We start from the raw sequence: 20,645 nt of genomic DNA, 5'->3' as shown, positions 1-20,645 counted from the left end.
CCTTTGGGGACCTGTTTTGTCTCTTTAGGATAAAGCAGAGCTGATTTATACTAAAACAGGTTGGAATGATACACTTAGCAGCTGTAACTGAAACCTATGTGCTTTTGCGCCCTGCCACCTCCGCTGGTTGAAATTAGCCCTGGGTACGAGCCCTTGCCGCGGAGTGGTGAGGGGCAAAGGGAAGAGGAGGGTGGATTCACACCCTAGGCCAGGCTGTTGGTGTTGTCTTCACGTGCTTGGGCCATTTGGGCATCCTGACAGGCAGGACACAACTGCTAAGCAAAGCCACCCTGAGGACGCCGACCACTGGCCCTGTTCGTCCAGCTGCCCCAGGTACGTTTGCTGCCCCACCACCTGCCTCTGCCACCGAAAAAGCCCTGCGAGCTGGCAGTTTTAGTCCCACGGGCATCTATAAAAAGCATCTGCGGACACCGGCGAGTGTCCCCGCACGCAGAGCAGCACGTCAGGGCCGGAGGAATCTAACCGCGTCGTGACGTCCCAAGACGATAGTCAACGCTGTGTCCTTTTATAGTGCGGATGCTTTACTCCGAGTCCAGGGGACTCCGAGGAGAGGTAAAAATAACCCCCCAGCCCAAGGAGGGCCTGCGGCCGTATCTCCTCCGCCTGCGATAAGACGGAGACCAGTACCAAAGATGGTCTGGGTTTCAGGGGAGGCAGCGCCATCCCTGTGGAACGAAGAGACGGATGGAGCCAGCGCTCATCCCGAGGAGTTATCAGCAGCTCGGGGCAGGGCAGCGAGGCCGAGATGAGGCGAAGAGGACGGGCCGCGCTCCTCGAAAGGAGCCCTAAGCTGCGCGCACGCGCGTGTGGGCGGACGCCACCGCCGGCACCGTCCGCACGAGGCCGAAGGCCGCCGGGGAAGGCAGATACTCCACCGCATCGCATCGGTGGGGCCTGTCGTGTTAGGAGCCCGGGCGAAACGGCTCAAGGTGACCCGGTAGTCAGCCCGGTCTCCATCTCGGGGGGGGGGAAACACCGCTCCGTGACCAGTTCTGTTACTCAGGCAAGCTTTGCCTGCCGGTGCCAGGCTGCCCACACCGCTAAAGCGACCACCTGCAGCTTTACCCCAGCGATTACAAACTCGTAAATAGGCTCTTGGGGGCTGCCCGGGCTCCAGGCACCCGGGGGGGGGCCGGTACCACGCAGCTTCCCCGCGCACAGCACGGGCGGGAACGGGGCCGAGCGCCCGCACCGGGCGCCGAGGGGCTGCCCAGCCGGTCTAAAGGCGGGTTTTTGTTTAATTTAACCTCGCGGGCGCTGCAGGCCTAAGGCAGCCCCCAGCCCGGCTCGGAGGGAAGCAGCCGAGCGGGTCGTACCCGCCTCCTGCGGGCGGGCGAGCGACCTCGCCGCGCCTCAGCGCCACCGGGCCCGCTCCCCGCGCCCGCCGCCCCGCCCCGCTCCGCCGCTCGGCAATCTCCGGCCGCGCTCGGGTGGTTCCGCCGGCTCGGGCGCTTCCGCCTCGCTGACGAGCGGAGCTTTCTCAGCTGTTTTCCGTCAGCGCTCGGCTCTTTCCGCCGGCGCGTTCGGGTGTTTCCGCCGGCGCGTTCGGGTGTTTCCGCCGCCAGCTTCGGGCGGGCTCGGGCGCTTGGCCGGCCTCGTTCCTTCCCTCCCCGCCGCCTGCCCCGGTAACGGTCGCTGGGAGTTTAAATGAGCAGGGGCCGCGCCGCGCCGCGCCGCCGCCGGGACGCGCACTGAGGCGGGGCCGGGGCCGCCGCGCTCCGGGCTCGGCGAGGAGGAGGCGGAGGTCGGGGGGAGCAGGATGACGGTGCTGCAGGAACCCGTCCAGGTACCGACCCCTGGGCGGCACGGGCTCGGGCTCGCCGCCGCGCTCAGGCCCGAAGGCCCGGCCCGGCCTGGCCTAGCGGGGGGAGCCGGTCTCGCCGCGGCGCTCCGCAGCCCGCTCGCCGCGGGGGCCTCGCCGCCGCCGGGCCCTCTCCTGCGGCGGGGGATCCCCGCTGCCCTCGGCCCGCTCCCGGTGTGTGTGTGTGGAAGGGGGGGGGCTGCGGGCCCCGGGCTGCCCCGCCGCCGCCGGTGGAAGCGGGGCCCGGGCCGCAGGGCGCCCCGGCGGCTCTTCCCTGCCGGCCCGGGCGCCTCTGCCCTGCCGGCTGGGACCGTGCAGCCGCCGCGGGGCTGCTGGGCTTCCTCTCCGCTCCGTGCGTCCCCTGGGACGGGCTTCCCCCGCCCCGAGGGGGTGCTCGGTGTGTGCGGGGGGCCCCTCTTGGCCCGGGGGGACTCGGCCTCCCCGCAGGAGGTGTCGGGCTCCCGCAGCACCGCAGCCGAGCCTGCTTCCAGAAAAGGCCCTTCTGCTCCCCCCACCCCTTAGGTCCCCTGGGAGACCTGTTGATTCCTCTCTCTCTCTCTCCATCTCGCTCACCTGTCTGCATTTGCTGCCGTTTTGCTTTTAAATGCTCACGGTGTGCTCGGCTCTATACGTGTCGTGCAAATGAAGGACGTTCCTTATTTCCCAAGGAGTTGGTATCTTCAGACTGATAAGAGACCTAGAAGAGAAAATGATGTACATGTCATCGTTTCCCTACCATGTTTTAGTCTAATTGCAGTTCTCCTGATGGACTTCCCACTCTTGTTTTTAGTCTTCCTATCCAAAACACAGGATTTGCAGACCAAAGAAGTTGCTTCCTCTTTCCACCTTTCCTATATGCACATCACTTTAACCAGCCTTTCTGTAATCTTCTATTAACCACTCCTCTTTTTTGTGCTTCCATTTTTTTTTTTTTGATTTCTTTAACGCTTCCCCCCCTCCTTGATGTGTTAAAAACCTCTCACTGTAAGTGTTTTGCTAGTATAGGAATTGCGTACTGTCATGAACATAGTGAAATCATTGCTTTTGGCTCTCCTCTCTTCCTTTAACGAGAAGAAGATGAGGGAGAAGAAAGATTTCTTCTGTGGGAGACCACCCTGCTGCCTTGAGCCTGTCTGTGCAAGATGGTGGCAGTGATGGCCCTGCTGCTGCAGACCAGGGGGTTGTGTCCTTGGTGCCGTTGTTCTGTTGGTCCACTCGGAGAGCAGCAGTCAATGGGGTGCTGGAAATGCTTTCAGCCACCTGGTCCCTCTTCTGCAGCGGTTGTACTCAAGCCGTTGCTGTTATGCTGGAGCTGGACTGCTGTTTTGCAACAGTTGGGTATTCTAGGAAAACATGGGATTACAATAGAAAAGGAAGCAAGAATGCACATTTTGGAGTGAATGACAGGAAACAATATTTAATGTTTCCAATACTGTCTTAATTAGACTAACCAAGTGGAAAATAATTTGTTATTCTGAGACTTCCCTGGCAGAAATGCGCAGTCTTATTTTCTTTCAGAAATGTAAAGACCTATCTAATAACATTCTCCATACTCAAGCTCTTATGAACTTGAATATGTTTTGATGGGACTTTGCTACATTGAATATATCCATTTTGACTTCATCCACTTTGAAATGCCAAATAATTCTTTAGTCAGTGGTTCTACTACTGTCTGCCTTGCTGCTATTCTACGCTTACAGCAATACTAGTAAGTTTAAGCTGTGGCCTTGGTTCCACTTGCTTTCAGTGGCAGGGAAGTAAGCAGTGCACCCTCCAAAACGACATCAACATTTGGGTTCTGCGCAGGTTCTGACTGTGCTGGAGTGAACTGCTGATCCTAAACATGCTTGCTGCTTTTCTCCCCCTTGCCCCAACAGAGTTCTTGTTTAGTTATTTGCTTCCCGATTCTCTGCTGGTGACTTGACAGAAGCCTGGCTGCCTTAGTCACCTGTAGTCCTTCTTGGGAATAGATATGGGCAGTGGTGTGGGGACTGGACTGCTGTATTACAGCAGCTTTCCAAACCAGCTCGTGTTTGTTTTGTTACTAATATAATGTGTCCGGTGATCAGTCTCCATCTTGCAGTATGCATTYAGATTAAGTCAGTTGTATTTTTGAGTTCCCATTTTAGCTGGAGTCCAAGTACTTATCTCTGGTTTTCTGTTTTTGTATGTTTTAACAATACTTTTATAAAAGTTGACAGTACTTCTCTTTTTTTTTTTTTGTCCTTGCAGAGATTTCTGCTGTCTAGCTGTCTGTTCTCTCCCAGGCTTGCAGATGTCTATAGGGTTTGTCATTCCAGGAAAAACTGTCATCTTTACAGTCGTGATATGCAAAGTGTGACAGATAAATAATGAAATCTCTCCATGTATATTGCCTTGTAAATGTTGAGTCTTAAGTATATGAAGTTCCTGTCGTGAAAAGCTTCCCACACATGAATAAAAGTGCCAGAATTTAAGTAGAGAACAGACCTCTACTGTACTTCCTGATGTGGTCAATTAAAACTCTTCAACTCAAACATAAAGCCATTTATCCCATGTGCTGAGAAACAGATTGGATGCCTTTTAAAATATTTCTGAAAAACATCCTGAAAACGAATGCTTTTCTTAGACTTTAACTGTTCAAGGTAATCATCTGCTGTGATCCACTTGAGTGATGCTTGAACTCCAAGTTTGTGTTGTTGTTATGGTTATAAATGCACTGTCAGTTTATCAGTGTTCAGTTATATAATGRACAGACTTTCCATAAGTAGGAAATGCAGCAAGGGTTGCCACTGAAAGCTCTCTCCTCCCCTCTGCCCACTCTGAACAAGTCTTAAATTGTGATAGGAAGTGATTGCTGGGTGTGTTAATAGSCTATAAAGCTTTGAACATAATTTCCAAGGTCACGTAACTCAGAAGAGAGCCCCAATCTTTTAAGAGAGATCTTGGGTTTAGCTGCAAATTGACACTTGGACAATGCACAGGATTTTCTGCACAGAAGATGGATCTGGCTGAATAGGCTTTTGTTTTCTTGCTTTCCTCTCTGAGGATGCTTTGCCACGGAGCTGTAGCTGGTATGGTAGTTTTGGAGTTCCTTATTCACTTTACATTTACAAGTTAATGCTTATGCTCAGTAAAATGGGAAACTAGGATTGGAGGTTTATCTGTTATGCAAAGCATGTTAAAATAAAATTTTGTTGAAATGCTTCAAGCTGCCCTCCTGTCCATAATTGTTTGTAGCCCTGAGAACAGACATTGCAGCCAAAGTTCTCAACTGCTTTGCATGCTCCTGAGGAGACTTCTTCTCTGGGTCTGAATTGACAGATTCCTTGTAAAATCTGATGACTACCACGGGAAAGAAGCCGAGTTGTCCAATTGTATTGGATAGTCCTACTCTAAAGTCTTTGGGGATTAARTAGTTTTCATTGGCTAAATGGCCCCCAAATTTTTGCTTCAGACCACTCTTCATGGTGTTCAGTTGAATTTTACGTGTTTGTTTGTGGGTTTTCTTTAAGTATCCTAGAATACACCGGTTTAACGGTTGTCATGTGCGTGCCTGGGAGTCTCCCGGTGCTCTCAAAGCCACTAATGCTGTGGCTAGATATAATGAACTAGAACAAACTAAATTACTACTGTGTAAAGAGATAGACGTTCCTGTTCAAAATTTGCTTCCTAAAAGGCATGCAAGAAATCTTTTTTGGTAGTTTGAGATAAAGTTGTAAATTAGACTTCTGCTGTTCTCATAGAAAACAATTACTGCACAGGTAATTGATTCCCTGCCTCCTTCCTTTCCGCTTTCTGTTATTGTAGGACAGTATACGCAAGGATCCAGTCTTCAGAGTTTATCTATTGAAGGCATGATTCCAAGTTGCACCTCTTTGGTTTCAAAATGGCAATTTTTATATAACATGGACTCTACCAGTTGACTTTTTGCTTTCACTGGGTCACTGCTTAGCAGTGACTGTTGTTTGAGCCAGTACGTTGTATAACTTGGTCTGTGTCACAGTCACATTAGAAAAAAATCACTGGTGTCCTGTCTCAGCTTTAGCAAGATTATGCATCTGGCAACCTGCTCTTGTTTGAGAACTTGAATGATGTTGACTTCTCCACCACCATCCCCTGCCCCATGCCTTTGTCTTGTAAGCACGCTGAGTTACCACCACATAAAGACAACTGTTTTTAACCTGAAGACAGCACAGCCTGGACAGGGTCATCCGAATATCTCTTGTGACTCAGTAGAGGAAAGGAAGAACTTCCGAGAGCAAGAGCAAAAGGAAACCTTGTGGCTGCTCTAACCTGGATGTAGTCTCAAAGATTTTAATATCCTCCTTCTGCCTTGTACTTTCTGTGCCATGCTGTCTGAGGGGCACAGAGCAATATATGGCCTGGCAGCTTTTTAAGGTGGAACAGAGTAGTCACTTAAGATAACTTCAGCCACAGAGTCTGCCTGAAGTGTGAAATACAACCAGAGGGACATAAAGTGTTCACAGTATAATAATCAAACTAAGAGAATTCATTTTTAAAGACTTTCACAGGGGCTTAAAAGTACCTGTTGGCTTTTAAATATACTGATAGAAGAAAATAGTGATCTCTGTAGAGATTTTTGTATATAACATTCTATATAGTAATTAGAAGCTCTGGTGTGTACCGTTCATAAAGACTGTGTAGGCTTCCTGTGAAGAGAACTCGCACATTTTTCACACCCTGAGTTTGTCAAGTTTGTGTTGGAAGTAGCAGCATATGGTACATGTAACTGTATGTGATGTTGGAACTTTTTTTTTTAATGAAATTGGCACTTGCTTTTCCTGCTGGGAATAGCATTACTGGGTGCTATATCATTAGCTTTGGAAAAGATGAGTGTCTGATACATTATCAGAAGCTAGTTTCTGTTCTTGTCTTCAGTTGCTTATAAATACTGGAGAAATATTAGACCACAGAGCCTTGAGTTCACGAGTTCAAATCTTGTTTGGATCAGTAATGACAAAACTACTGCAAAATGGCTGTTTGCTATCTTATGGGAAACTGCTTTGGAACTCAAGCAAGACTGCCAGATGGGAAGGAATCGCAGTGCTGATACCAATCCATCTCACCTCAGAAAACAAACCCAGATAAGCGAGCATGCCGCAGCTTTTAATAGGTGGGGAGGAAAGACCAAGCAGATGTTAAAGGGGTGGGATGGGAAAAAGAACTTCTCTTCTTAAAGATAACAACAGTTTTAAATCTGATCTGAGGCAAATTACCTGTTCCTTTGCTGGACAGCTCTTGCTTTTGACTCTGCTAATAATGACAACGATGCGAGTAACTATGACAGCTACTTTAAATTAATGGAGTACACAGTTTGTACGCACCTGAACATACACTTGACTTGCATTTCACTGGAACACTACCATCTTTTGAGGCCTTCTGATTGCTAACGTATTAATCCCAAACTCTAACTTCATCCATGAAAACAGAAGATTAGTACCATTAGGCAGATAGCTGGTTTTGGCCAGATATAGGTATATGAGCAAAGCATAGAAGTCACTTGCCTTCGTGTATGTCTGTATATATCTGTTTGTCCTTCTCATTGCATTTCATGCATTCTTATGTGATACCTCACAACCTTAATCAGTGGCAGGAAAGAGGTGACTGGTGAGCGAAGACCCACACAAAACACCACAACAAAAAGCAGCAGATCACATTCATCTTGGTTGTTAAAGGAACGCTGATGTCTCATCAAGGAAAATGCTGTATACCTAGTATGCTTAATCAACAGCAGTCCGCTATTGACAGCCTCGGACCCTGACATGGTTCCCAGTCCTGTTGGTTTTCAGTTTGTCATATCTCATCTTAAGACAGTTAAAATGAGTTTGTGCACAATGTCTTTAAAAATGGGTTGGGTACCACAGCTTGCTTTTTTCTTATTAATTCAGGCACTGCAAAGAGGTAAGAGCAAAACCAAATCCTCTAGTAACAGGTTGAGGGATGTTTTTATTCTCACCTTTTCTTAATATGTTATAATTTGGTGGTAGTATGCAATAATCCACGCTCAGTTATGTACAAGGCTGAAACTCAGTAATGAGTGGAAGCATTCCCCACTGTTTCAGTGCATGTTGGCTGAGGTTTATAGATGATTGTGTATAGTAAGAGGTGAGCACCAGTTATATTCTTGGACTGTTAATGACATTTGTGTTAAGTTAGAATTCTGAATCTCCTTACTAATACTTGAAACTATTTATTTATTTTCTTGTCTTACAGGCTGCTATATGGCAAGCACTTAACCACTATGCTTACCGTGATGCAGTGTTCCTCGCAGAAAGATTATATGCAGAAGGTGTGTATTTTGCAAAAGTGAAGTTGATGTTTTTCAATTTTGATTTAGGATTTTAAGCCTCTGGTCCTGCTTTGTCCTGCACCAGTTGCTGTGATAGTAAAAGTTAACTTTGTTCTGCCTGGGAAAGCAGAAGAATGCTTCACAATTCAGTTGAAAAATCAAGTCTTGTAACAATGGCAATGTTATTTTACAGTAAAACCACCTTTTGCAGGAAAAGAAAAATTAGACTTGGAGTCAAGTGCTTAAGTGTAATGTTTCCAGTGGTCTGTTAGGTGTCAGACGGGGGAGTTGTGGGGTTTTGGGGTGCTTCTTTTTTTTCTTTCTTTTTTTTTTTTTAATTACCTTAAGAACTGCATGTTTTTCAGGGGCGCTTGAGGATAGACGTAGTACACAAATTCTGCAGACTTTCTTGATATTAAGAGCTAGCTTCACCAGTAATCCTGTTCTCATATGTGGATTGGTGAGATACCTGAATGAGAGAGTCTTGTGATGATGAGAGATATGTATAAAGTGAAACTGAGATGGTGAGAGTGAGAACATAAAATGGAATAGATGCCTCCAATTCTATTCTTGTTAATTGTTACTTCATTATAATGCTGCCAGATCTATGATGTATCTTGGATACTAAGCAGGCAGCAGTAACACAAATCTCTACTTTTCCCAGGTCTTTCAAAGACCATTTTCTTCTTGTGCTCTAGTCCTTTTATTTCTTATCTTTTCCTCTATGGCTTCAGATAAGCTTTTTTCTTCTCTACTTCTTTCTTCTTGATACTGATATTCAGGGTTTTTTTCCTCTCTATTGTGAAACACATTCTCCCCTACTCACTAACATGGAGAATAAAACCTTAAGCTGAAAAATACGCATTTTAATTTTTTCATGCTAAACAAAATTTGAGCTTATAACACTAATTAAAACACTTTCTGTTTCATGCTCTGTCTTACAATTAAATGTTTCCCTTTCAACAATATATTGCCTGACGTGCCCATAATGCACTTAACACTGGAAGCACACATCTAATTTTTGAGAAATAAGGACTTTCTTCCTCTTGTCTTGGCAAGATTACCCAAGAAATGTGGGTTCTTCCATCTGGTGCTCAAATGAGAAATGTGTAGAATATTATGGGAGTCTTAGGGTTGCCATCAAGGTGTATATAAAGGAAATAGTTTTTAGGGATGACAAATTTACCCTGAATACAGTGCATTGAGATACAGGAAAATCCTAGAAGGAAATTACCAAGGCTGTAGAAACAAAGAGAATCTCCTTTTTGCTGAAGCCAAGAGAAAGTACACGGCCTGATATACTGACATTATCCTTGTGGAGTAATACCCTACAAGAATGCTTCAGCTCTTTTTGGTAGACAGCAGTGCTGAGAGAACACAACGAGCAATTGCTTGGTTCACGTAACTACTAACAAAACATCTGATTTCTGGTTAAAATAAGTAGTTGTACTGCAGAGCAGAAGCTGCTGAACCTGAATACAGTGATTCCATATGGCCATAAGGTTTTCACCCTGAAAAGAAYTTYTTTTTTTTTTTTTTTTTTKKGGGGGGGGGGGTTGTCCACCTGCAATTAGTGTCTTTGTGGGAGCATGTGGCTTCATAGTTTCCAAGGATTCTTGAAGTGTATTAAGTTAGCGGATAAAAGAATTGATTTAACAAACACAAACTCTTATTGCTGATTTATTTGTATTTTTTAATTTATTTGGTTTTGATTTAAATGCAAACTTTAGTCTGTTTTCAGTGTAGCAAAAGACTTGAGCAGGCTGCCCAAACAGCTTTTTTAGAAAAATCAGTATACAAAATGTGTTGTACAAGAGTCCCACATAGCTAGGTGAAGAAGCACCATAATTATATGGTGTTTTTTAATGCTGAATTCCATCTGCATGGTAGTGCATTCTGAAAAGCATAAATTAATGTGGGTTTTGAAATTGTTCGAGTTTTTAAATTGCCTGCCTTCATAGGCAGCCTTTCTCTGAAGTAAAATAGCTTGTTGAGTGTCAGCAATTTGAGAGTAACTTTTGGGAAGTACAAATAGGGTAAAACACCATAGCTGTACATAATCGCTGACTGTATAGGGATATTTCTTTTCTTTTGCTTAAAATCCAGAAAAGGGAGTGAAAATGAAGACATACCAATATTTCACACAATCACTAGCTTAACAGTAGAATTAACATATCAACATGGTTCTCTGGCATTTTAGTTTCCAGCTTCCAATCGTGCAGTACGGTTTTAAAGTCACTTCAGGGGTGAGCTGCTGTCTGTCCTTCATGCTGTAATCACAAGTAAAATCAGCAAGTCTGAGCTCAGTCTTAAACTGGATGCCAAGTCAAGCTCTTTGAATATATTATGTGCTGCAATGGAACATTCTCTCTGCTATGGAAGAAATGTTGAAACAGACACAATCAAATCTACTTTCGGTTTCTATGATAGAGAAATGCTTCCCTCTTGGTTACTCTAGCTTTTGGTTTAGGTAGAGATTATTTTTCCTGAAGATGACTACTTCATTCAGAACTTAGAAACCTGTCAGGGCTAAACTTGGAGAGGATTTCCAGGAAAACTTGTCCTTATCACTGCTTCCTTGCATAAATAAAGCATCTGAATGGTAATGTTAAGCCATGTGCCCAAAGAAATGGGTGTAGGCAGCAAAAAGGACTAGATTTAATGTTAGGGGTAGAGGTGACTGGAAATTGTTCTGCTTTAATAGTCATTAAAATCATAAAATTTGCTTTAATAAGTCACTTGAAAATGTAGAATCAAGATCTTCAGGGAAAAAAAACAGAAGTAAAAATAGAAATAGGAGAAGCTGATTTGAAATTAGGATTAAAACTTTTAAATAAGCTACTTTGGCTGAAATTGATCCTCCCTGCTTAAAAGTTATTTTGCTTCCTGGCAGATATCATTGTGCCAGTGTTTCTACACTGCTTAAGCTAGTGCAAAGTGTTACTAGGAAATGTTTTGTGATAATATTCTGAGCCAAGTCTTGCTGTGGCCAACAAGTTGTTAAAGTAGTTCTGCTGTACTGGGAATGACAGCTTCGCTTTGCTTGACTTGCTGTGATTTTAACAACAAGCTGGCAAATCACATATTTAGATTGGGTAGCCAAAAGGATCAAAGTTCTCTTGCGAAGTGGATGTTAAAAGTTGGTCCGACTATACAAGAAAATGGCATGTTGAAGTTCGCTATATGCTAACTAATAAAGGAAACACGTCTCAGTCTCGAGCATCGGTACTTGGGTTTTTGTATCTTATTGTTAGCTGCCTTTTACACCTTGATTGCTTGTATCAAAATGGTAAAAAAAAAAAAAAGACAAGTGAATGTTTTCCTCTTTTTGTTGCTTTTTAGTACATTCAGAAGAAGCACTGTTTTTACTGGCAACGTGTTACTACCGCTCAGGAAAGGCATATAAAGCATACAGGCTTCTAAAGGGACACAGCTGTACTACCCCACAATGTAAATACCTGCTTGCAAAATGTTGTGTTGACCTCAGCAAGTAAGTAAACCCTCTATGTTCTGTACCAGTGTTACAAATGCATTTTTTTTTTGTTTGGATTTCTCTTTGAAAGCTGTCACATTGCAGAAACTGGTAATTCATTGGTCCTTCAAATCTAAAGATTATAAGTACTTCACTTTGCTTTCAGATATGGACCTAATGCACATTAGCCCATATTGCAGAAACCTCTAAAAGGTATTGAATAACTTGCAAAGGAGATGCCAAACTGTGTAGGGGGAGAAAAGCTGATGCTGAGAAGACTGAATGAGACTAATCTGAGAAGTGTTTGTTTTGGTTTTGTGTCTCTCTGATACTTTTTTATTTTCCTCCTAACTGTGTTATCTTGACTTATTTCATCAAGTCTTTCTAGTGTGAGTTTAACAGGCCACTACCTCTAAAACAGTAAACTTCCTCCTCTTTGCCCGTTACTTACTAATGGGGGAAAAAGATGGCAGACAAATCTTACTAAAAACCTTAAGTCAACACCCAAGGATGCATGCTGTTTTCACCATCAAAATCAACCTTAAGAGGGACATAGCAGTGTCAGGGGGTCTTGCTGATTCTCTGGAGTCTGTCTAACAGCAAGTACATAAAAATGATACTGTTTAAACTACAGGCCCTAATGCCCTGAGAGTTCAGTAATGAGTATTTCACGTCTATGTAGACTTTTCAGCTTTAAAAGCTGAAATGTGGGACACAATGTATGACTGAGATGCAGAACAGAGCAGGTGAGGGAGCAAGGGATGCAAAAACCTTTTTTTTTCAAAATATTTGAAATACTGTGAGGTTTTCTCCAGAATTGTAAATCTTTCTCTACCAAAGAGCTTGTTTTTAACAAGTGGCCTTCTTTCAGCAACAAAAAAATTTAACTTCTTTAGGTAATAGGTGGAGTTTGATGCAGTATGATGTGATTATTTTGCAGTGTTCGTGATCCTACCCACAATATGTAATCAAAATGCAGGTTGTCTTTGAGAGGCAGCAGGAAAAGCTTTTTATCTCCCACTCGCCCCCTCCAAAGTCCTTTGACATCTTTGGAGTGTTGAGGATATCTTGACTTGTTGGGTTTCTTTTGGCACTATTCTAACACTTTGGGAGTTATTAGGATACAGGCTTCTCTGCAGCTTTTTCTGCTGAGATGGAAATCATGTTAATGCTCTACTTGGAAAGGTCCCTGTGGAATAAGTTTGAAGCTGGTCATTCTTTCTCTCTCCCTTCCTCTGACAAAGTCTGGTGTGTGTATAGCTTCTGAACAGCTTTTGGTTAGAAACATGGGATTAAAAAAAAAAACTTAACAACTTCTAAAGAAAAGAAAATTTGTAAAATTTAACTGTCACTGGCATTATTTCAGTTACATCTGTATAAATGTGCTCGTGTACCTTATTTTCTTATGGGAATGGTTACACTGACAGAAGCACCTACATACCAGCATAACTTTACATGGAGGGGAGTAAAGGAGATGATTTGTTTATGCAGGTTTTGGGTTGAAGTGCCAGAGAAGCTCCTCCCTTCCCCTCAAAAAAGGCAGTTTAAAATAATTTTCAAGCTTGATAGTGCAACCCGTCCCAAGTGAGCAGTGTTGCTCACTGCAGGTGTAGTAGATGCAAGATAAGCCGTTGTTCTCCTTTTGAGCTCTTCTCTTGTAAGAAACCAAGGCATTAAAATGCAAAGTTTGTGCCATATCCCAGTACTGGATCAGAAGAACTGAGTGCATGGACCCTTGCAGGATGCATTTGTTACTTGGTTTGGCTTGATTTCCCAATTGTTGCCTTAGCTTGTTACCGGTAAAAGGCCTTCAAAAATGAAGTGGCTAGAGGATTTCTTTCCCCCCACTGCTTTCTTTTAGCGTTCTACCTAAGATAAGGTACTCTTGCAAAAATCATCTTGCGTTATGTGTTTCTGTTTTTGGAATAGTGTGAGTGATTACTCCCACACCCCAGCAGAGATGTTTGGCCTCAGAATATTGCATTCCTCCACATTACTAAAGGAATCAATCACTTATTTAAGATTCACTTTTTTTAGGAGCTAGTTTGGACGTGATTTGGAACTCGAACACTGACAATGGATTTCTGTTTTTGTTTGCAGCAGGGTGAAAACACTGGACTACCAATACTGTGAGCCTTGTAACCCCTTTAAACCTCTTGTTTTTTAAAAAGGCTCGCAGAAGGAGAGCAGATCTTGTCTGGTGGAGTGTTGAATAAACAGAAAAGCCATGATGACATTGTTACGGAGTTTGGAGACTCTGCATGCTTTACGCTCTCCTTACTGGGACATGTCTATTGGTAAAGTTACTTTTATTTTGTCTGTTAAAGCATGCACTTCAATTTGACCAGATCAAACCTTAGCCAAGAAACTTTCAGTCCCCACCGGGTTCAGCTCTCTCTGGGTTACATAGCCTGAACAAATTTAGAGTATGTTAGATGCACATAGATTATTATGGAAGCTAACTAACTTGGAACACAAGCATAGTTTGTCTTTCACACAGAGCTTCTGAGCGCTTGAAAATATAAAGGCCTCTTTTCCAGGTTGTTAAGCATGCAATCTAAGAGTAATTTTTAATAACTTGAGGCTTGTTCTGTGTTCTTTAAGTGCAACTCTCAAGGCCAGTTCCTCAGTGTTACCATTTCAATTTCCTGTATCTGTTCTAAAGATGAATAGCTGTATTCTTCAAATGAAAGTTTTGAGGAGTTTTCCAATTTACTAATGCCTGTCAGCAAAACTTTACATATGTAAGTGTTTTGCTTTTGCTTAGATACAAGAAAGGTTTTGGTAAATGTGAACAGATTAATTTAAATAGCAATAGAGGATTTCTTGGATTCTTTCTTAGTATACACTAGCACTTAGGTACAGTAATTTGGGGGGGGACTATGAATCTAAATGACTTTCATCTGCCTCTAAATACTTCAGATAACTTGAAAACAACTCAATATTGCTCTGTTTCTGAGGCTTAAAAAGTTAGGAATGTTGCTGTGGTTCTCAACGTGTTTTTGTTTTTCAGCTCTACTGGAAAGCTATCTTGAACAAAAGTGCTGTTCTTATGTTTCCCTTAACTGTTGCATTCTTTTTGCAGCAAGACGGACCGGCTTGCCAAAGGATCAGAATGTTACCAAAAGAGCCTTAGTTTAAATCCTTTCCTCTGGTCCCCTTTTGAATCACTGTGTGAAATAGGTAAGTCTGCAGAACTGCTTCCCTAGTGAAGGTGTTTTCTACGTTTCTGGGTATGTCAAGTTTTCTGATTTACCATCTCCACGTGGGAAGGTTTATTTTTACTCATGTCCAGAACTTGTAAGGAAAATACCCACAGAATTCTTCAGGATTGTTTTGGGGAGCAATACCACAGACTGCTTCTGAGAATAACTTTAAAAAACAAGTCTGTTATTAATAAAACTGATTGTCCAGTTAGCAATGGAAGAACCTTACTGATTTAGTGTAAGGGAGGTTCAAAATAACGAAATAAAAACACACCCCTTTTAGAATACTTTGTTTACTGTCCTCCTCATTTCAACCCAGACCTTCAGCATGTAGACTCAGGAATAACTCTAGTTAAATCTCCTTCCAATCTTACAGGTGAGAAACCAGACCCTGACCAAACGTTTAAATTAACATCTTTACAAAACTTCAGCAGCTGCCTGCCTAACACTTGCACAACATTGGTATCTAATCACAACATATCCCACAGACAGTCTGAGACTGTCCTTATGGAAACGCCACAAGACACAATTGTAAGTTTTGCTAAAATCTTTGGAGATTTAAAGCAGTCTTCCCAGTTTAAGTGGATGATACTAATTAGAARCGACACTGCAAGAATATCTAACAGCTGTCTTCCATTTTCAGGAGTTGAATAGACTCAACTTAGAATCCTCCAATTCAAAATATTCCTCCCTGAACACGGATTCCTCCATGTCTTACATTGACTCAGCTGTGATTTCACCAGATGCTGTCCCTCTTGGATCAGGAACTGCCATATTGTCTAAACAGGCTCAAAATAAACCAAAAACTGGGCGGAGTTTGCTGGGGGGACCTGCAGCTTTGAGCCCCCTAACTCCAAGGTGAGGCCTTGAGATGGACCTTCTTTGTAATTAGCACCACTGTTAATATTGTTTGTGACTTGAAACAGGAGATGCATTTCCAAATATGATGTGCAGCACAAACCATATTGGTAATGCATTATAAGTAATGCTACAGGAGCAAAAGCTAAACAACTTCGGTGGCAGCTCTCCGCCCTAGTGTTGTTTCTTCATCTCTTCTGTTTCTTAAAGAAGCCGTCGGTATTCTGTGATTAGAAGAGAGGAACTCTGATTCAGTATATTGCTTGTTGCAACATTCACACTAGAAAAATCTTTAAAGGAATGAGCTTCTCCTCTGAAATAAACTATTTAATATGGAAAGCTGCTCTAAGAGCTTTTCTGGAAGAATAGCTGTCTTCTAAAAAGAACACTTAAATATGTTCTTTCCTATATGGTGTCTTATTTAAAGAAAGGGTATTATGGTACAAGCCATAACACTTATTTGGGCTGTTCTTGTATTAATTATTATGCAGGCAGGCTAAGAACATTCTGTATCTTTAAAATCTTAGGAATAAGAATATTTTCTACCAAAGCATCTTTTTTATAGATGAGAATAGATGCTAAGTAAGCTGTTAGAGGGTTAACATCAATCAATGGACTAGTTCTGAAATAAAGCTTGTCTTCTGGGTCTCTGCTTTAACCACAGAATCAGGCCAGCTCTCATGGTCTAATACTCTGACATTTCCACTTTATTTTATAAAGCTTTGGAATTTTGCCGCTAGAAACCCCAAGCCCTGGTGATGGATCATATTTGCAAAACTACACAAACTCTTCTTCTGTGATTGATGTGCCATCTACAGGAGCACCTTCAAAGAAGGTATTTTGCATTCTAGAATGTGATTGTTGTTCTGTATGACTTTTACATTGCCATATAGTTCCATAATGTAAATAAAACAAACATTGCATGTGAGCTGGATTGTGCTGACAGTGAGGAGAACCCAATTTATCCACTGCTGACAAACTTATTTTTGAAATAGAATTTGGCTGCCTAAGCAACTGGTTACAGCCCCCTTTAGTCATGGAAATGCTCTTGGTTAATTCAGTGAAAATTTATGTGTATATACTACGAAGTATAAAAAAAATCTGTTCTTCCCAACAGTTATTTAATGCAGCAAAATAGGGTAGTGCTCACCCGCTTACCAATACTTACAGGTTAGCAAGGTTGGGGGGAAAGGAGTTCACTTTTAATTTGATTATTATAGCAGGTCAGGTATCATCCTGGCAAAATTATTTAGACTTTTAGAAAGTGACAGTTGAAATCAAATCCACTGTAGAACAGACTGTTTCAATGTAACAGCAGTTTCTAAAGCTTCAACACACAGTGTTTATTTTGAAAGAAATCTTATCAACTAAACAAACAAAGCAGTATTTAAAAAAAAAAAAAATCAAGCAAAGATGTCTACCCTATACGTATTTCCAGTTTATCATGTCACTTCCTTTGGATAGGAAAATGGAGGGAGGTTGGGTTTTTGTCCTCAAGTTTCATAAAGATAAGCAATAATCTTCTCTTGCTAATAAAAATAAGCCCTCAGTAAAATATTCTGCTAAGAGATCAGGCCTTCCTGGTCTCTTTATGCACAACTGGCCTGTTGCGGATATTTAGTACTTAAATGCATGTTTTGGTTTGTGGGTTTTTCCCCCCCCCTCCCCCCTCATGTCCATGTTTCCCCTCCTCCATTGTTTCTTGGAGGAAGTGGATGAGAACATATCTGTCCTCCACAAATACTGCAATCTTGCACTTTAATTGTGGGGTTTAGAGCAAGGCATTGGCCCTTCTCAAAGTCAGAATAGGGGCATGTTAATTCTCCCCCTTTCCTGTGACGACTGAGAGCTGGGGGTGAGGAGTCATCGCTACTTTTTGTCCTCTCCAGCGCCCAGGCATGTGCACATTGCCACGCTGCTGTTGCTCAACAGGCATATGAGGCAACCTGAGGCAAGTGCTATAACTTCCGTCCACCTGCAATCAGAGAGGAATGGACTATTAGGACTTTTTAAATTATGAAGCCTTCACAGCTTTTGTGTGTGCAGGGTGGAGTCTGAAGACAGCCAGAACTTGAAGTTGGCTTTCTTAATGTGTTCTCAGGAATGACTCTAAACAATAATAGAAGCCTAGAGTGAGCTGAAACTCAGCTTCTTGCATGCAGTCCTTAAATTCTAGTTTGTAGACCAGTGTAATCAAAATACTGCTGGTCATCCATGGAGAGCTGACTGGTAGAATGGTGCTGTTTCAGTTGGCTAAACCTTGCTTAGAGGAAACTAAAAAATTTGCTTTTTTACTCTGTAAGCAACTGCCATAGTTGCCATAGTGATAAATGAGAGGTGGAATGTTGATGACAGAACCATTTGTTCCTTTTTCAAAAACAAAAAAACTGAGGATATTTTCATATATTTTTAGTAAATCTAGAAGTTGCCCAAAGGGATGCTAGTGTTTTGTAGGCAGCCAACTCTTAAGAGTTCAACACGAGTAATAGTGTTGAACTCCTCAAAAAGTAGAACTTTGACTTTTATCAGAACAAAAGCAGTCAGGCAGATAACTTCAGCTTTTTTTGGAGGGGAGGGAGTCTTCTGAAGCCTGTGCCTGGGAACTCTGGAATCTTGTTGCCCAAGTCATTAAGAAGTCTGAAGACATCTCATTACTAGCACCTTTACGAGTGTGTTTTTTTTTTGGGGGGGGGGGGGTTGTCTGTTTGTGTTTTGTTTTTTTGTTTTTTGTTTTTTTTAACTGGACCTCTTTTGCCTTTGCTCTGTACTGCACAGTACAGCATGCTTTGTATGGCTGATCCTGATTCCCATCCTTTAGTTGCTCAGGACCAACCATTTTTGCGTGACACACTTGAAAAGCACTGGCTTGGGATTGATTGTGCACACGTAGGAAGGCGCTCTCAGGTAACACTGTGGCTGTCATGCTGTAAGGATAGCATGTTTTAGGCAGTATATTGTTAAATTATTGAGAGTCTGTATAAAATTGTAAATGAAATAGTGAAGCGTAACTTGCCAGTGTAGTACTCATCTGCTTTTATTTTATATTCTAGTGAGATTTTTAATCTTACCTGTGTGCTACATGATAGATGAAGAGCTTCAAGAGATGAAGGCGTACTTGCTTCTTTTTTGTTGCTTTGCTAGGTACAGCACCAGAGTATCTAGGGTAAATCTCACTAATCCATGTGTATGTGTTCTACCCGGCCACATCTGGATGGCTGCCGACGTGCAGCTATTAAACACATTGTAATAAATAGCTTAGAATTCTGAGCCATACTCTGTCCAATGTCAATAATTACTTGGCCGGTTTCACTTCTGCTCTTCAAATTACCAAGTTAGAGAAGGTTTAGTGTAGCTGTGGCTAGAACGTGCATGACTTACGGGGGCAGTTTCCTAGGAAACCTTTACGTAAACGAATGAAACATTAGGATGGATCCAAAGATTTCCTATCTGAGTGGGCAAGCATGCTTGCTAGCTGCCTAAAATGTCCTCTGATATCAAATAAATTGAAAGGGAAGAGCAGGACAGTCAAATAATCAATAAACTAGTATTGCTTGTGCTGTCTTGCATCACACTTGTGGATTTCTTGTTTCTTAAAGAACTTCTTTTCCAAATGGGCATTGCGAGCTGAATGTTATGGTGCCTAGAGGAAGCAAAAAGATGTGTTTTAAGCTTTCTTTAAAGTGAAGAAAAGGGCCTGTTCTTTGAATCCTTTATAGGAGGTCTATGCACCAGATGCTCTGAATTCCTCTCCAGACTTGTTCAGTAGGACTCGGATTCGCAATCAAGTTATCACAGGTCTAAGTTCCCACACATCAGCTGAGCCAGGGTAGGCATCGAAATGCACATTTTTGCTCACAGAAGGTAGAATGTGACTTAGCACCACAACGTTGTCTTACATGCTTGTAACCTGTGGCAAGTAATACACAGACAATGTGACTTGTAACTTCTAAAGAAAACATGGTTAACCTGAATAGTGCTTTCTTGGGTTTGTAGGCAAAAAATGTGCATGTGGACACTTACTGCTCAGCTGACATGCAGAATTTGCTGTCCTATGTTAACTTGGCTGTAGGTCTCTGTTCTCTTAACTTTCTATGTTGCATTATGCAGATCCCTTTTTGATGAAGAAGGTTATTTTTGTATCTCTCCAAAGGCTCATGCAGTAATGATTTAACTTGTGAAATACTGACTTATACTGTGAACAGTTATGCTAACCAGACAGTTGAAATTACTGTGAAATCCTCAGGGCAGCGACTCTCTTGAAGTTGTACTGTAAGGACCATAGTGGGGTGTTAATGGCGAATAGCTTCTGGATATGGTTGTAATACAATAATTCAAAAATGCTTTTTCCCTGGTTGTTCCTTTGTACAACTTTCTCCCAGTAGAGAAGGAATTTTAAATACAGTATCTTTTAATTCCTTTTATTCTTGCACAAACATTTAACATATAGTTTCTTCTTACCACTAGATGGAGAGATTTCATACCTTTCAAATAATGAGCATGAAGTTTTCATAAATTTGGTGTTACTGGTATTTTACAAGCAGAATGAGAAATACTTTGGAGGGATGATTCTGGAAAATAATCCTGTACTGAAAGAATCTATATTTCTTCTTCTTCTTTGCGCAATGTTTGTTAGGCAGAAGAGATTTGGTTTGGTTATAACAGATTGAGACTTCTTAGGGACATAATAACAAACCTGTAGAAACTTTGTGTTATGCAGACTGTCACCAGGATAAGCCAAGCTGGAACAAAATCTGTCTTCTCACAAAGTGGAAATAGCCGGGAAGTCACTCCAATCCTTGTTGCACAAACACAGAGCTCTGGCCCACAGACAAGGTAGGAAAACATTATTTATCTTAGTATTACCTGTTGCATTTCCTTTCTGAATGAATTTGGCTTTTTTTTCATCCTTTTTGGATGTTTCTGCAGTGTTCCTGTTTGGATGAGGAAGGAGTGTGGGTAGGGGGGTTTTGTGGGTGGATGTGGGTGTGTGATTTT

At 42.5% G+C, this 20,645-nt stretch overlaps 1 protein-coding gene across 10 annotated transcripts in view; it reads left to right on the top strand.

Annotated features, from left to right (window-relative positions):
* The first annotated feature begins 1,507 nt into the window (after positions 1-1,507).
* The window catches only part of CDC27 (cell division cycle 27), a 33,609-nt gene continuing 14,471 nt past the window's right edge, over positions 1,508-20,645 (top strand). The window contains exons 1-10 of one of the 10 annotated variants that reach the window (XM_026059206.1): positions 1,508-1,807; positions 8,039-8,114; positions 11,457-11,604; positions 13,758-13,883; positions 14,672-14,769; positions 15,169-15,323; positions 15,436-15,650; positions 16,371-16,485; positions 18,426-18,554; positions 20,368-20,483. In XM_026059206.1, the coding sequence (XP_025914991.1) occupies positions 1,781-1,807; positions 8,039-8,114; positions 11,457-11,604; positions 13,758-13,883; positions 14,672-14,769; positions 15,169-15,323; positions 15,436-15,650; positions 16,371-16,485; positions 18,426-18,554; positions 20,368-20,483 (1,205 nt within the window). In that variant the 5' untranslated portion in view covers positions 1,508-1,780. Of the gene's footprint in view, positions 1,808-2,936; positions 3,156-8,038; positions 8,115-8,479; positions 8,639-11,456; positions 11,605-13,686; positions 13,884-14,671; positions 14,770-15,168; positions 15,324-15,435; positions 15,651-16,370; positions 16,486-18,425; positions 18,555-20,349; positions 20,484-20,645 lie in introns of those variants that run through there. The other 9 variants (XM_026059205.1, XM_026059214.1, XM_026059215.1 and 6 more) reach the window with 9 other exon arrangements.

This window comes from Apteryx rowi, unplaced genomic scaffold, assembly GCF_003343035.1.
Source record: "Apteryx rowi isolate R43461 unplaced genomic scaffold, aptRow1 scaffold_154, whole genome shotgun sequence".
Classification (NCBI taxonomy): domain Eukaryota; kingdom Metazoa; phylum Chordata; class Aves; order Apterygiformes; family Apterygidae; genus Apteryx; species Apteryx rowi.
Note: the sequence above shows the minus strand (reverse complement) of the source record. Positions and strands in the feature narration are given on the sequence as shown.